Raw genomic sequence first — 15,578 nt, 5'->3', positions numbered from 1 at the left:
TTTCTTCTCTTCTTTCTCTCTCCCCCTTTTCTTCTCTCTTCTCTCTCTTTTTCTCTCTTTCTCTTTTCTCCCTCCCCTTTCTCCTCTCCTTTCCCCCCCCCTCTCCCCTTCCCCTCTCTTCTCCCCTCTCTCTCTCCCTCTCCCCCCCTCGTCTCTCTCTCCCCCTCCTCTCTCTCCTCCCCCTCTCCCCCTCTTCCCCTCTCTCTCCTCCTCTCCTTCTCTCCTCCCCTCTCTCTTCTCTCCCTCCCCTTTTTCCCTTTTTTCTCTCCCTCTCTATTTCTTCCCCCGTTTTTTTCTTTTTTCTCTCCTTTTCTCATTTCTCTCTCCCTCTCTTCTCTCTCTCCCTTTTTCCCCTTCTTTCTCTCCTCTCCTCTCTCTCTTCTTTCTTTTTCTCTCCTCTCTCTTCTTTTCTCTTTTCCCCCCTCTCCTCTCTCCCCTTTCCCTCCTCTCTCTCTCTTCTCCCTCTCTCTCCTTCTCCCCCCCTTCTCTCTCTCCCCCTTCCCTCCTCTTCTCCCCCTCTCTCTTCCCTTTTCTCCCTCTCTCCTCTTTCCCCCTCTCTTCCCTTCCTCCTCCTTTTCCCCTCTCATCTCTTCTCTCTCTCTCTCTCTATTTTTCTCCCTATTTCTCTCTTCTCTCCCCTTTTTTCTCTTCTCTCTCTACTCTCTTTCCCCCTCTCTCTCTATTTTCTCTCCTCCCTCTTCCCCTCTTTTCTCCTACTCCCCTCTCCCCCCTCATCCCTCTCCCCCTCTCTCCCCCCCTCTTTTCGTTTCCCCCCTCTCTCTCCTCTCTCTCTCCCTCTCTTCTCTCTTTTTTTCCCCCTTCTCTCTTCCCCTCTCTCTCTCTTTTCTCTCTTTCCTCTCGTTCTTTCTCTCTCTCCCTTTTTTCTGTCCTTTTCTCCTTTCCCCCTTTTCTCTCCCCCTCCTCTGTCTCTCCCTTCCCCCCTTCTCTTTTTTCTCCCCCCTTTTTCTTCCTCCCCTCCTTCCCCCTCTCTCTCTTTCTCTCTCCCTTCTTCCTCTCTCCCTCTCCCCCCTTTTTTTCTCTCCTTTTTCCCCCTCTCCTCACCCTCCTCTCTCCCCCCCCTTTTCTCTCCCCTCCCTCCCTCTCTCCCCTCTCTCCTCATTCTCCCTCTCCCCCTCCTCCGTCTCTCCCTTTTCTCTCTCATTCTCTTTTTCCTCCCCTCTTCCCTTCCCCCTCCCTCCCTTTCCCTCCCCCCCCCCCCCCCTTTCTCTCTCTTTCCCCTCTCTCATCTCCTCTCTCCTCCCTCTTCTCTCTCTTCTCTCTTCTCTTCCCCCCCTTTCTCCTTCTCTCCCCTCTCCTCTCCCTTTTTCTCTCCTCACCCTCTTTTCTCCCCCCTCCCCCCCTCTCCTTTCTTTCTCCCCCCTCCCCCTCATTCTCTCTCTCCCCTCTCTCTCTTCTCTCCTTCCTCTCTCATCCTCTCTCTCTCCCTTTTTTCCTCTCCCCTCATTTCTCTCCCCCTCCCTCCTCTCTTATTTTTTTTTTCCTCTCTCTCATTTTTCTCTCTCTCTCTTTTTTTTTCCCCCTTTCTCTCCTCCTCTCTCTTTTCTTTTTCTCTCCCCTCTCTCTCTCTTTCCCTCCTCCCCCCTCTCTCTTTCCCCTTTCCTTTTTCCCCCTCTCTCTTTCTCTCCTTTTTTCCCCTTTTTATTCTCTCTTCTTTTTTCTCTCTCTCTCCTCTCTCTCTCTCTCTCTTCTCTCTCATCTCTCTCTCCCTTTTCCCCTTCCCTCCTCTCTCCTCTTTCTCTCCCTCTCTTCTTCTCTCTCCTCTCTCTTCTCCCCCCTCTCTCTCTCTCTTCTCTCTTCCCCTCTTCTCCTCTCTCTCCTTTCCCCCCTCCTCCCTCCTCTCTCTCTCTCCTTCCTCTCCTTCTCTCTCCCCCCCCCCCCCCCCCCCCCCCCCCCCCCCCTTTCCCCCCCCTCCCCTCTCTCTCTCTTCCTCTCTTCTCTCTCTCTCTTCTCTCCCTCTCTCTCTCTCTCTCTCCTTCTCTCTTCCCTCTCTCCTCTCTTCTCTCTCTCCTCTCCCCTTTTCTCTCTCTCTTCCTCTTTCTCTCTCTCTCCCCTCTCCTCTCTCTCTCTCTCTCTCTCCTCTCCCTTTTCCTTTCTCTTTTCCATCTCTCTTTTCTCTCCTCCCTTTTTCCCCTCTCTTCTCCCTCTCCCTCTTCTCTCTCCCCTCCTCTCTCTCTTTCTCTCCTCTCTCTCTCTCCTCTCTCTCTCCCTCCTCTCTCTCTCCTCCTCCTCTCTTCCCTTTTTTTCTTTTCTCCCCCCCCCTCTCTCTCCCCACCCCCCCCCCCCCCCCCCCCCCCCCCCCCCCTCCCCCCCACCCCCCCCCCCCCCCCCCCCCCCCCCCCACCCCCCCCCCTTTTTCCCCCCCCCCTTTCTTCCCTCTTTTTCCCCTTTTTTTCCCTTTTTTTTTCTCCCTTTTTCCTTTTTCCCCCCTTTTTTTTTTTCCCCTTCCCTTCCCTTTCCGCTTTTTTCTCCCCAATTTTCCCTTTTTTCCCCTCCCCCATCTTTTCCTCCCTTCTTTTTGCCCCTTCTTTTCCCTTCGTCCCCTTTTTTTATTTTTTTTTTTTTTTTTCTTTCTTCTTTTTTCCCCCCCCCCCCCCCCCAAAACCCCCCCCCGGGTTTTTTTTTCTCTTTTTTCTTCTTTTCTTTTTTTCTCTTCCTTTTCTTTGGTTTTCCCCCCCCTTTTTCCCCCTTTTTTGTTTTTGTTTTCCCCCCCCCCCCATTTTTTCTCTTTTTTTTTTTTTTTCCCCATTTTTTCTTTCCTTTTTCCCCCCTTTTTTTGTTTCTTTTTTTCCTGATTTTCTCCCTTTTCCCTTTTCCTCCTTTCCCTTTCTTTTCTCCTTTCCCCCCTCCCCCCGTTTTCCTTTCTTTATTTCCCTTTTCCCCCCTTTCCCTTTTCTCCCCTTTTCCCCCGTTTACTTTTTTTCTTTTTTTCCCCTCCCCCCCCACTTTTCTTCTTTTTCTTCCCCTCTCCTTTCCTCACCCTTTTCTTTTTCTTTTTCCCCTTTCTCTTTCCGCCCCCGCTCGTCCTTTTTCCTTTTATCCCTCCTCCCTTCTTTTTCCTTTTTTTTTCCCCTCTCTAGCCCTTCCTTCTCCTTTTCTTTTTCCCTTTTCCCCTTTTCTTTCCCCTTTTTCCTTTTCCCTTCTTTTTCTTTCCCCTTTCTCCATCTCTCACCCCTCCCCCTTCCCCCTTCCCTTCCTCCCCTCCCTCTCCCCCCTTCCCCCTCCCCCTTTTTTCCCTTCCTTTCCCTCTCTCCCCTTTCCCTTTCTCCCTCCCCTTCCCCCCCTTCATCCTCCTTTTTCCCCTTTTTCCCCTAGAAGTTAGTAGACTGCTGTTTTTAGGGTTTTGTGATAAGTTATCATGTGAGAATTAATATATATAGATATCGTCTTTTAAGACTTATCATGTTCCCGGAGGCGATAAGATCTTGAAGGCCTTTCGCGGGGGAATTGTGTTCTCTTTTCTTCTTTTCTGGTGTGTTTTCTCCTTTCTTTATCATTTGTGTAGCGTTTCTTTCGAGAATGACTTTTGAAAAGTTGGTGAAAGCCGTCATGGTTTCGATGACTTAGTTTTGTGGATTGGAAATGTTAAGTACCGTATAGTTTTATCTGTTCCTTATTCTCTGTTTGAAGATACTGAATTTATTAACATAGGAGTTGTATATCTGCATTTATTACAAATGAATTTGCAAAAACTCCATTAAGAAATAACAATAATAAATAACTATGTGAAATCTGCATCCACGATCAAGAAGCGTAATGCCAAGTTTCATTTGATACAAAATGAACATTTAAACTAGAAATGATCATACCTGGAACACGTTGTATATTAATGTAATAACTGTATTTAGTACACTGCGCACAACGAAACAAAACCTTAGAAAGTAAATCTAATCTTAAAAACTAGGCCTGACTCCCAGGATTTCACGTACAAAAAACAAAGACATTTTCAAATAAAAAGAAAGTTCAGAGTTATTAACGCATTGTACTCATAGATATAAAACACGCCGAGACCGAGACTCAGTCCAGTAGTAGTAGAAAGTTTCCCTGAAATGAGAAATAAATCAGAAAGAAAGTGCGGCTCGGCAGCGGTGGATCTTCGTGCGCTTCGTAGTAGCGGGAAAACAATCGGCGAAGTGAGAGCAGCTTCTGTGCCTCCTTTTCGGGATAGATGTGAGCAATTCTTCCGGTTTTCTAGTCCCTAGGTGCTTTTTCGGTTTATAGGAACGCGTGCTACACATCGTGGCATCGGGGGAGGGCGAGGTGGAAGGCGGAAAGGCCGGGGAGAGGAGAGAGAGGAGCGGCGAGAGGGAGCATGGTGCCGGGCGAGGGTAGGCCTATGCAGGCTCCCTGGCGCCTCGTCGCGGCCGGGCGAAGGCGCTGGGTGGCCGCAGGGCGAGCTCAGGCGCGGGCAATGCGGCGCTAGACGAGCAAGAGGCAAAACCTCTCGGGTGGCACGAGGTGGCGGAAAGAGAAGTATCGGCGGAGGGGGCGAGGGCAGCGCCGCTGGCCTGGGGAGGCAGGAGCTGTGGGGCAGCCTCCTACATCGCTTACAGTAAGCGGGGTCGTGGTGAAGGGCCTGCCGTCTCGGGTGCAGCCTGAGTGCTAGGACCTGTCCTTAGGGTCTGGCAAAGGGGATGGTAATTCTCTACCGTAGGGACGCACTCCCCAGAGACCAAGTCCCGACCCCACATCACAGAACTCAACAATCAGCATTGGCGTCCCTGGGAGTGCCCCTCGGCCTGTGCCCGAGGGGAGGGTCGACGGGGGCTCTGACACCCAACGCCCTCGGGAAACGTCTTCACCTCCGTATGCTAGGCTGAAACTCGGAAACTCTGAGCTGAGTGGCCTTGGGCCGTGAGCGGCGTGCAGATTGTTTCTGCAACTTTTTGTCCTCTGCAAGAATATCATTTTCAACTTCCTTTACCTTAGTGCATCCAGACCATAAAGATTATGCCGTGGTTAATTGTTCCAGCACCGGATCTCATAACGTTTTGCCCGTTCATCTGGCATGCATGTGCATCAACTCTTTGCGAACATACTTTCACGCTTATGCATATTCTTCAGAACAAACGTTGAGCTTTTTTCCTTTGACTATTCCATGGCAAATTATATTTTCTCCAAAGAGGGGATGACTTCCTGCAGCTCCCTGCCTCTCTTCTGGCCCCAACCCTGTCTGGAAAGAGGAAGTTCTATCACAGAAACTTTCAAACAAGATATTTTGAACCCTGGAGCACATTGTAAATTCCATTTCAGATAGTTGCAGTAAACAGTTGCAACCATAGCACTGTTGCTGAGGCATTAAGCTGGAGGATTTTCTAGTTAAATGTCAAACAAAATTGCTTCCAGCAATGTTGCCTGGAAAGTAGCTCTTTAGCACAGGCATCGACAGAAAGTGCCGATAAAATATCCCAGCAAAGACTGATAACGAATATCAGATGAAATGTTCACATAATTATTGTATGTGCACAAGCATGAAAGTATGTTTGTGCACTAAGAGTTTGTGCGCATGCATGCGGAATGAATAGCCAATAACCATGGCGTAAAGATTAACCAAGGGCGGCAACAAACCACTAAATTGTAACCTCTCAAAATGGAGTTATATTGTTTCTTTTTTGACGTCAAACTTTGCAGTCAACTGTAGGTTGTGTATTTCATATTTTACTTTATTTACAAGTTTTTTTTTCCAGCTTACTAAGCTAAATTTTGATAATTCAGTTGCAGAGTAGAGCTCAAAGGACTATTTTACCATAAGATGTCCTATGTAATAACAGCTGTACAAGTTCATTTTTTGCCCTAGATGTACTGTGCTAACTTCAAGTGATTCTTTCCAGCTTTTATTTTCTGCACAGACTGCATTTCAGAGGAAAGGATACATTTGCATTCTGAATGGGGCAATTAATTGCATGAAAGGAAAAAAAGGGGGGGGATATGGCAAGGAGGATTGGGGCCAAAGCTCCTGGGTTAGAAAAGTTTTGTGTTCAGTCAGAAATCTTTATGGTATTCTTGTATTTAGAATGGGGTTTGTTTGTTCTTTCGTTCGAATTGGTAAAGCAGGGGTTTGGGATAGTGGGAGTGTATGAGCAAATTCATTCATCAAGGCATTTATAAGAAAGTGAAAAATAGGAAGATCAAAACAAAGATTTGGTCATGGATGATTTATTCTGAAATGCAGACACAAGTGAACCTCATCTTAAATGCACAAACTGTCACAAAGATTGCTATATAAACCCAAAACCTTCCTAACTCGGAGCCCCTTCCAATCACTATTTCTCCTTAGCCAGTGTAGTCATTTTGTCTGCTTAACAGTAAGCCAATAAACTTCAAATTTTTGTTAGTGCAGAGGACTGTGTGTCAATCCTACCAATGGCATGTACACTTTAACTGTTTTCCAATGCTAGGCTATTTAGTTCAACTCCTGGGTAGAGGCGAGTGCAATCTGACCATTTCACAGTGACATTAATATTAAAAGAAAAGTATTTTTGGAACCTAGGACTGTCTGCATGAGACAGCTTCTGTATCTTTTGTGTTCTGGGAAACCAACAAACCTCCACCATATGTATTCAGCATAATAGGGCTTGAATTGCCTGTGTGGCTGAGGCCACTGTGAGCATTTGAGTCAGTGCAAGTGATAAATGTTGTAGGATTACCTTGACTTTTGGATGATTGTTTTCTACAGCCAGTATTGTCTTTTGTGTTCATTAAGAGGCTTAGCTGTTATTTCTCTCAGTTTTCATTTCAAGACTTACTGGTAAGTCCCCCCCCCCTCTGATAAGAGGGGGGGGGGGCTAATTCATGGATAGGATTGATTTGTAATATATTCACATATAGGTCATCCTCAACTTTTCTGGGGGTCCTTGTTCCCTAATTTGTCTAAATCAGATTTCCTACCTTCCTCCTTGCATTTTGCACCCCCACCATCATATCTATTTATAGTCCATTTAAGATACAAATATGATTTAATTATAACTGACATAATCAACTATAATTATTGGTATGAAAGAGCTTGCAACCAGCAATCAACCTGGGAAGCAGATGCAAAACATGCTTATGAAATCACAGCTTGTACATGTCAGTCAGAGCTATGAGGACTGATGCATAAAATGATGCTTATAGTTAGGCTGGTGATTCCCAACCAGTGAACATGGCAAAATAACACTGGTGACACTATTAATTTTGTAGAAAATTTATATGATACCTGGATTATTATGAACATACAAAAATCAGAAGGCTGTGGGCAATAAGCTATGGAAATGGCAGTATTAGGAACCATGTCCTTGAAAAGGTTGAAGACCTCAGGTTGGCAAATGTGGAGGTGGAATGGTTGCAATCTGAAGACAAATAGAAATTCTCTTTCTGCAGAATGGTATTTTCCAGATGCTAATTAACAATTCTTTTAGTGGCTAGTTATGGGCACTGCTGATATCACACTCCAAAATTTGTTACTGGCAGATGAAAGGCTATGATTTCATAGGAAAATGTGCAGTTAACCCAATGCCACTGGATGGTTTCCCAATACAAAAGCCCTCTCTCCTGGGTTGTATTTATAGTGGCCAAGGCTCCACTGCCAGTGGATCGTGTCATCACCATAGCGTGCACAGCATGACCATACATACCCAGGAAAATGGGATCAGCACACCATGTCATGTATGCACATGCCACCCGGGATATAGTCCAGGTATGCCGTGACATGTACGTACATGCCACCCTGTGGCAATGGGTTAAAAGAGGAAAGATAAGTGAATGGGTAGTACCTAAGGCATGATAATCAATTCAGGTTTTTAATTCATACAGATTATTAGAGAGTGAACATACTGTGTTCTTTCAGTCAAAGTGGTACTGGAGGAATTTTACCGTGCATATTTCCCCTGGTGCAAGGACTTGCTCGGCTGCTCTGTTTGCCACCATGATCAGCTTCACATCTGTAAACAATCTTCCAGCACCATTGCAAACAATCTGGCCATTAAAATTTATTAACCCATTCCTTGATGGGTGGCATGTACGCACATGCCATGGCATGGCAGGACTATCTGCCGGGGGCATGTATGTACATGCCATGAGTTATTTTTTTGTTACAATCACGGCAAAATATTATTTTTCTGCCAGTGAAAGTGTGATTTAGTCGTTTTTAACACTCATTTTTACTATGAAAAAAAAATGCAACAAACCGACGATTTCAACTCCATGATGCCGCACACTGCTTATTTTATTCAGACTATAGACTGAATAATAATCAACTATGGAGTTTATATGACAACAAAAATACCCTTCAGTCTTGATTTATCAGGAAGTTTGGCAAGTAGAGACTTTAGAAAATAATGAAAACTGAAAATACATCATATCTTCATAGTATTACGAAGAAACGGCATGGGATGCTGGTATTTGTTATGAGTGGTCACGCATGCTAGAGCGACGATATAAGCCCCTGGCAGCGGGGCCCGGGCCACTATGAATACTACCCATCGGGAAAGGGTTAACAATACAATGATTTGTGTGAAAAAATCACAAAAAGGTATCACAATCTTAACTGCAATATCATTCCCAGAAATTTCTATCTCATTTATTTCTTTGACTTCTAGTAATCTTCTGGCCTTTTGGCCTGGTATTTACTGCATATGGCAGAACTTCCCACATGACTTGCTTTAGCGAGTTTTGATACCTATCATACCCATCATGATGAGTTGTTTTTTCACAACAGCAATAGACATGCCTGGCTATAAGAGGATAATGGAAGGGTTCATCCAGTGAAAGAAATGAAATTTTTCATTTATGCAATTAACTATAGATCAGAAATACATTACTATTTTCTCTTTATTTTTTTCTGCCTTTAAAAATTTGTTATCAAAAGTTTGAAACTGCAACCAAATAATAAAGTTCAACTGCAGTTGACAAATGTATTTTTAAGTGACATTTAGATTAACTGTTGCTCTTGGTGCACTGCAGATAAAATGTCTATGGGAATAGACACAGAAGGTTAGATGAATAGAAGGTAGGAAAGGTTAGGTTAGAATTCTGGGTTCGCATGTTCTCTGGAGGTGCATCATTCTTGGTGTTAGGTGGCTATTGGTGAGTGGAAACCAACAAAGAATTTATCATCTTCTCTTTTTCCATGGCAGTTTCAGTAATGGCTCGTGGACATCAGAAAGCCCAGTCTCAAGCAAAAAACCTTGCCAAGCAGGCAGCCATCAAGTCAAAACAGGGCCACAATGCCAATGCCCAGAAGAAAGCAGCTGCCAAGGCCCTCACCTACCAGTGCCCTGTTTGTCGGGTGAGTTATGAGTATTGCTTCCTGGAGAAAGGCATACAGTACATGCTTTAGAAGTTTTCTTGATAATATTTTTGGAGGCTAACCTTCAAAAAGGTTTTTAATTATAGAGCATGGCATGGAATAAAGAAGGCATTGTGAAATTTTAAGTCTTTTTTAGCAGTGCCATAGTTTTTGAATGGCTGAACAAGTTTAAATGCTGGTCAGTCATCAGTGTAATGCCATTCAATAATATCAACCCATGTGCTCTCTTTACTCCTGATGTCAGTTGTCAGAACATATGTGTGCCCAGGGTAGGTAATATTAAAGTATGTTAATTGGTAAGACAAGTAACTTATTTTTCAGAGCATGATGCCAGACCCCAAGACATTTAAGCAACACTTTGAGAATAAGCATCCAGGTGCTCCCATGCCTGAGGAACTCAAGGACATCTGATGCAATGAAACGAAGAGCTGAGGTTGAACTTGCACACTGTTGGGGCTCCAGCAAGACGTGACCCGTCGTCATCTGAATTGTCGGCAGTGTTTTAAAATATGAATCTATTGATCAGGATGAAATAATTATTTGAAAAAGGGTGTGAGAGGCCAGGATTTTAAAGCCAATCCAAGATTTCTGACTTAGATTTTCTACTCAGGTGTACACATTTTATTTTCTTCACTATCTTGGAAATGCTAAACAAAACAGTTGTTAAATCATTAGAGCTTAAACTTGATTTTTAGTAGTTTCACAACTCAATAAAATCAGTTATCCTTTATTTAGTCTCTATTTTTTCTTTGTAGTTTACATAGAGATATATTTGTTTCAAAGATTCTCAAAATCAGGAAATTACACATTGTATTGGCTCATATTACAACTTTGGCTGAAGAAAAAACGACAACACAACCTATTGACTTGCAAAAGAAGTCAGGATTTTAAGAATATACATTTGATGATAGTCTGTGATATTTAAACCAAAATGCATGTTCATTTCATCATTTTAACATCGGGCCCGTTGCTGTCCCCCTCCGTGGTGCAAACATTGGACTCGGCTGCTCGCTTCATTTAAAGTTATCTGGTAGGAGTTGATGCTGCTACTTGACATTGAAATGGATTTTTTTCTTTTCTTTCTTTTTCTTCTTTCTTACTTTTCTTTCTGTCTTTCTTTTTCTTTTTTTCTTTTGTGTCAGTAATTTTCTTTTTTCTGGGAATCCCTGGGTATTTATTTAGAAGCCCATGATATGTCCCTTTAGAATATGCTGCAACTTGTTTTGATAATCTTTGGTCAGATTTTCCTAAAAGCTCCTTATTTTACCTCATGTCTAGAACAGTTTGTTATTGAAAAGGAAAACAAATTATAAAATAAAAACAGACAAACAAAAAAAGCAAAAAAATACATGAAACATTCTGTATGTGACCTGTGACCACCCATGGTTTTACCTGAAGTGAATTTCAGTGTTCGACCCTGAGGCCTTTGCATAGGCCCTGTCATTATATCTCTGGTAAGTAACATGTAGATGATGCTAAGAAGACATTATCTCCATAGGCATTTGGTCCTCATTGCTTATCTAGCAAGTTTTTCTTAGTATTTCTTTAATTGAGAATTCAGCAAGCGCCTGCAGTCACAGGTGGTCTCTCTCCTGTCTTTGCTTGATTAAAACTTCAATTTCTGTCTCTCTGCCTCCTTCACATCACCCATTCCAGTTTTTGGCTAATATTCAGAGAATGAGAGGCTTTGTGGAGGTGCACTTTCTTTTGGGTGCAGCTCTCACAGCCTCTTTTTCCTGAATTTCAGGTCAAGCTTCTCCAGAGGACCAACTTGTCCCTCTGTGACTTATTGTATGACTTAATGCAGACTCTCTTTTTTATTATTATAATTATTCCTTTCTCACATGCGAAGGCCATTTGTTTGTTGAGAAATTGTCATCCTGGGTTCCTTTGCTTGGTTATGTGCATCTGAAAGTGTACTGTACTTTTTTCTCTCATTATTTTCAAAGGAATCCCAAATAGTCTGGAGATCTTGCTGTCATTGCCATAAGTGTCATCCCATACACCAAGTAAAAACATTATTAGCTCAAGGTTTTATTATATTTTATATATAATCCATGTAAATCATGGGGATAATAAAAGTGTTACCACAAGTCTGTGATTTTCTTTCCTATACATTTCATTTCATTCCATTTCTTCTTTTTTTCTATTTTTTGGGTGAACCACATTTTTTGTGTTTCCTGTTTCTCATGGAGAAAAGATTTTTATTATTTTACTAATATGAAAGGAATATTGTGAATATGGAATGCTTGGTAGACTAAGTTATTCCTTGGCCTGACCATAATTACAAATACATACTTGTACTGCTCACCACAGGAATAATAGTTTACAGCAGAAACATTCACCAGTTACGATAGGGCCATTTAGTAGACTACACACACAAAAACTAAGTCTCCTGCATGTCATATAATGTACAGTGGGTCACTTCCCTCTTCTTTTAAACACTCAAATATGTTTAAAGCAAAAGGGCTTGCACATAATTTATACATTTTCTTGTATACAAAATCCGTAAAGAATCTTGGGAAAAAATATTTCATGGGTGGAGAGTTTCCAATTATTCTGTTGGGAGCTTCATGACCCACACAATGGATACCTCTGGTCTACAAAATATAGTTGAAACTGTCAGAAGATTACTACTACTAAAGAAAATAAGTTACCCCTGAGTAGTTTTTACATCTCTCCTTTTCAAATTCTGCAATATTAGTGTTACCATTTTTGTAAAAGATAGCAGTTTTGAAGAGCATTACAATGTGGAAAAGTGAAGCAAACATTACTGCCTCAAGTTACTGAGTTGCCTTATTAACTTCCGTTTTAATGGTTAATGATTAAAAGCAAAATAAATGTTCTAAACATCTAAGGCTACAGTAAGGTATAGGAAAGGCGGTTGAGGTAGTAGTTAGTTGCTATACCTCAACTATCTAGATTAATAATGAAAAGGTTAAAGACTGGTAAAGGAGTTGATGAATTAATGGGTTAAGGTAGGGTTAGATAAGAGGATTAGACCAAGTAAAGGATATTTATGCAAATATTCCTGTGTAGGAGAGCTATGCTTTAGTTGATCTAGTGATAACGATTACAGTGCGTGTTGGAGAATTGGAAGGGGAAGAAGCTAGGGGTGAGATAAGGAGTGAGAAGGGGAAGGTGGTGTAGTATCCAGGAGGTGGATCTGGCGAAGACCATAGTTGTGACAGGGATTCACGTGTGTATCCAGGAGGGAGTGGAAGGGATAGAAAGAATGGAGGGAGGGTAAATGTAGGAGGAGCTGGAGCAAGGGGGTATGGGCTGTGTTGGAGGGTAGTAGGAGGAAGAGGTGTAAGGGGAATATGAGTAGGAGGAGGATGGATATCGGCAGTCACTTTGAGTGTGGAGGGAGTTGTAGAATTTGAGGCTGGATGAGAGGTTTCGGTGTAAGTTGGGGACTCGAGATAATTTTGAATATCTTCAAGAGTTGGTTGGGGAGTTTTGTGAGACAAACTTTTTCTTATGAGGGGGAGTGGGGGAAGAGGAGACTGATGTCTGAGGAGTAGAGGCAAAGGTAGGCGGAGGTGAGTGTATGGTAGGAGAAGGAGTGGAACGTTTCGTCTGACTGTTGAGGGTAATGGGGGAGGGAGAGGGGGAGGTCTTGGAGCTGTAGAGATTGGAGTGTCTGGATTTAGAATGGCAAAAGAATTTGACCGGGGAAGGTAGGAGGTAGAGGTGGGGAAGTAAGATGTAAGAGGGATAGGTATAGGGGAGTGTGTAGGTATGTTTTGGGAGGGAGAGGGAGGGGCAGAGCGAGTGACATTACTGGAATAGGGAGTAAGAGAAAAACCTCGTCGACGTGCTTCCTGTCTGGCTTCACGTAGAGTGAGTCCAAGTCTGAATCTGAGAGTTGCCACCTCAGACTCAATTTTGTAGGTGGGGCAGCCCTTATGAAATATATTGTAGGGGCCGCCACATTTGGCACATGTGCGTGACTGTGCAGAGCAGTTTGATCAAGTATGACCAGGTTGGGCACATAGAGGGCATCTAGCTTTGGAACAGCAATGTTTGGCAGGATGTCCTAAACGCTAACAGTTTTGGCATTGGTGGGGAGGAGGTAGATACGGTCGGACAGGGAAGGATTTTCCACCAATGTAAACATTAATGGGAAGGTCATATGATGATTTCTGGGAGGAATGGAGTAGCACTGTACTGATATCGCATCATATTCCGTAAGACAGGTGAGTAAGTCTTCTCCACAATCTGCCCAATTTTTGTCAAAGATAGGACAATTCGCTGGGGAGATAGAGACAGTTCTGGTGCAAGTTTTGAGGGTTGGATGAGGTTCTGCAGGAATGGGGTTACCAGAGAGATGAGTTAGAATTGATAATGCTATAGTTGGTTTTCAGATGTTACTGTGGCGAGACGGGGAAGATCGGGTCGGCTACGGAAAGAGACTTTGCCTACTTGTTCTTGGAGACATTGTTGGAAGAGAAGAGTGTTGTCAGAGTAGGGAGCTGTGGGAGGGATTACGAAAAATCTGTTCCATTTGGCTGGGCTAAATAGAGTATTTAAAATATTTATAGAGATGGGGGTAGTAGAAGGACGGGGGCATATGGAAGAGGGAGTAGTGTTGAGGGAGGTAGTATTATTATGCAGAGATGGACAGTAAGGCTGTAAAGTAGTAATAAGGGAGGATGGGGTAGTTGATGAAGAAAGTTGTGGGGGTAGAGGTGATAAGTTGAGCATATTGGGAGAGTAGGAATGTCTCCTGGAGCTTGAGTGTTGACTTAGGTGGATAACGTACTAGTAGGCATTGAGGAGGGGGTAGTAGTTGCAGCGTTCGGGGCAGTGGGCAAAGGAGAGCCTATGATCGGGGAATCAGGAGAGATTGAATTGGTGGGTTTACTTGATGTAGGGGCAAGCTTCATTGCCCCTAATAAGGGAATAACATCTTCATGGTAAGCCATGGTAAGCCTGGAGTATGTTTGGGAGAGAAACAGTCCACCCCTCAGGGTCCCCTTGAGGGGTAAGGGCTAGACAGAACAGGGGAATACCGTGCCCATGGCTCCCTCAGGCTGTTCAGGACTGGTACTAAGTCAGCCTTTCATCCTTTCAGCATGGCTCTCACACCTTAGGAAGTGGATAGTAGAAGGGGTTGGGGAAGGAACGGAAACAAAAAAAAACAGGAGGGGGAAAAGACTGCAAAATTAGTTGAGTCGAGGTCTGAGTGCCAAAGCAGGGGAATTCCCCCCCATTGGCTCCCAGTCCTCGCCTTCTATGCCCCCCCCCCCCAACAACGGGCAAGGGATTTGGGGGTTCCCATTTAATTTTCACCAGATGTGAAAAGCCCTACTTGACCTACATCTACCCAGTGGAAACTCATGATCCAAATGCTCTGAAATTGTGAGTGGGATAATACCAGCATATGAAAAACTTTTATATCACTCATGAAGAATATCCTGGTCTCTGTCAGTCCCTTAATTCTTATCCCCCTGTATAGTAGAACTGTTCTAATATGACAGTTGTATGCACTGTAATGTAATAGGTAAAAGATGAAGATGTTCTGTCTACTCTGCTTCCGCTCTGATACCATTGTGTAAACTGCCAGTTTCACCTTGAACTCAGAGTACATACTTTATTTTTGTGAGGACTCTGCCCTGAACTAGCAGTTCAGGGCAGAGTCATGAACTTGGATGTGGATTGGACAGTACACCCTCAAGTGATTCTGTAATAATATGCAGCCCAATCCATGAAATGAACACCAAGGATATCATATGCAAGAAAACCACAAACTTAAACTTTACATCAAATGATGCCCTCATATCTAACAGTGATTCCTGGGCACATAGGCATGTCTACTAGAAGGCATTCCCTTGTTTGGTGTCCACAAGCAGATTAGGCAGTAGAGGTAGGTCATCTCCTCAGGGTATTTTACCTCAGTTTCTTTGAGTCCACCTTGGATTGTGATTGGTGATTTGCATGAATTGGCCCTAGTATGGCTGGGCCTAAGAAATTCCTTGAGCTTTTGCAGAGTGGAGTCAGAAATAACCATCACTGTGGCATATATAGAATAGGTAAGAATGGGATTACATAATTCTATAATACAAAATGTGTAACTGACAGTTTGGTATCAGTTTCATTAGAATTACATATAAATTCACATTCAAGTTAATGAACTTATTGCCATTCAGTGCCAAGAGCCTGCTTAAAGTCATTCATTTGTAAGGCAAAGACTACAATCACTGAGGAGCTACAGTATCTCAAAAGTAAGCATAAAGTCACTTTTTAAGGCAAAATTAGAGCACAGAAG

General features: G+C 43.4%; 1 protein-coding gene across 1 annotated transcript; it reads left to right on the top strand.

Moving 5' to 3' along the window:
- The first annotated feature begins 4,035 nt into the window (after positions 1-4,035).
- LOC119584461 (zinc finger protein 706-like) lies at positions 4,036-11,397 on the top strand. Its single transcript, XM_037933096.1, has 3 exons — positions 4,036-4,188; positions 9,132-9,283; positions 9,626-11,397. Exons 1-3 carry the CDS (start codon positions 4,068-4,070, stop codon positions 9,713-9,715), a joined length of 363 nt encoding a protein of 120 aa, XP_037789024.1. The 5' UTR covers positions 4,036-4,067; the 3' UTR covers positions 9,716-11,397.
- The last annotated feature ends 4,181 nt before the right edge of the window (positions 11,398-15,578 follow it).

This window comes from Penaeus monodon, chromosome 2 (assembly GCF_015228065.2).
Source record: "Penaeus monodon isolate SGIC_2016 chromosome 2, NSTDA_Pmon_1, whole genome shotgun sequence".
Lineage (NCBI taxonomy): Eukaryota > Metazoa > Arthropoda > Malacostraca > Decapoda > Penaeidae > Penaeus > Penaeus monodon.
The sequence above is the reverse complement of the archived record's forward strand: the minus strand, read 5'-3'. Positions and strand labels throughout refer to the sequence as shown.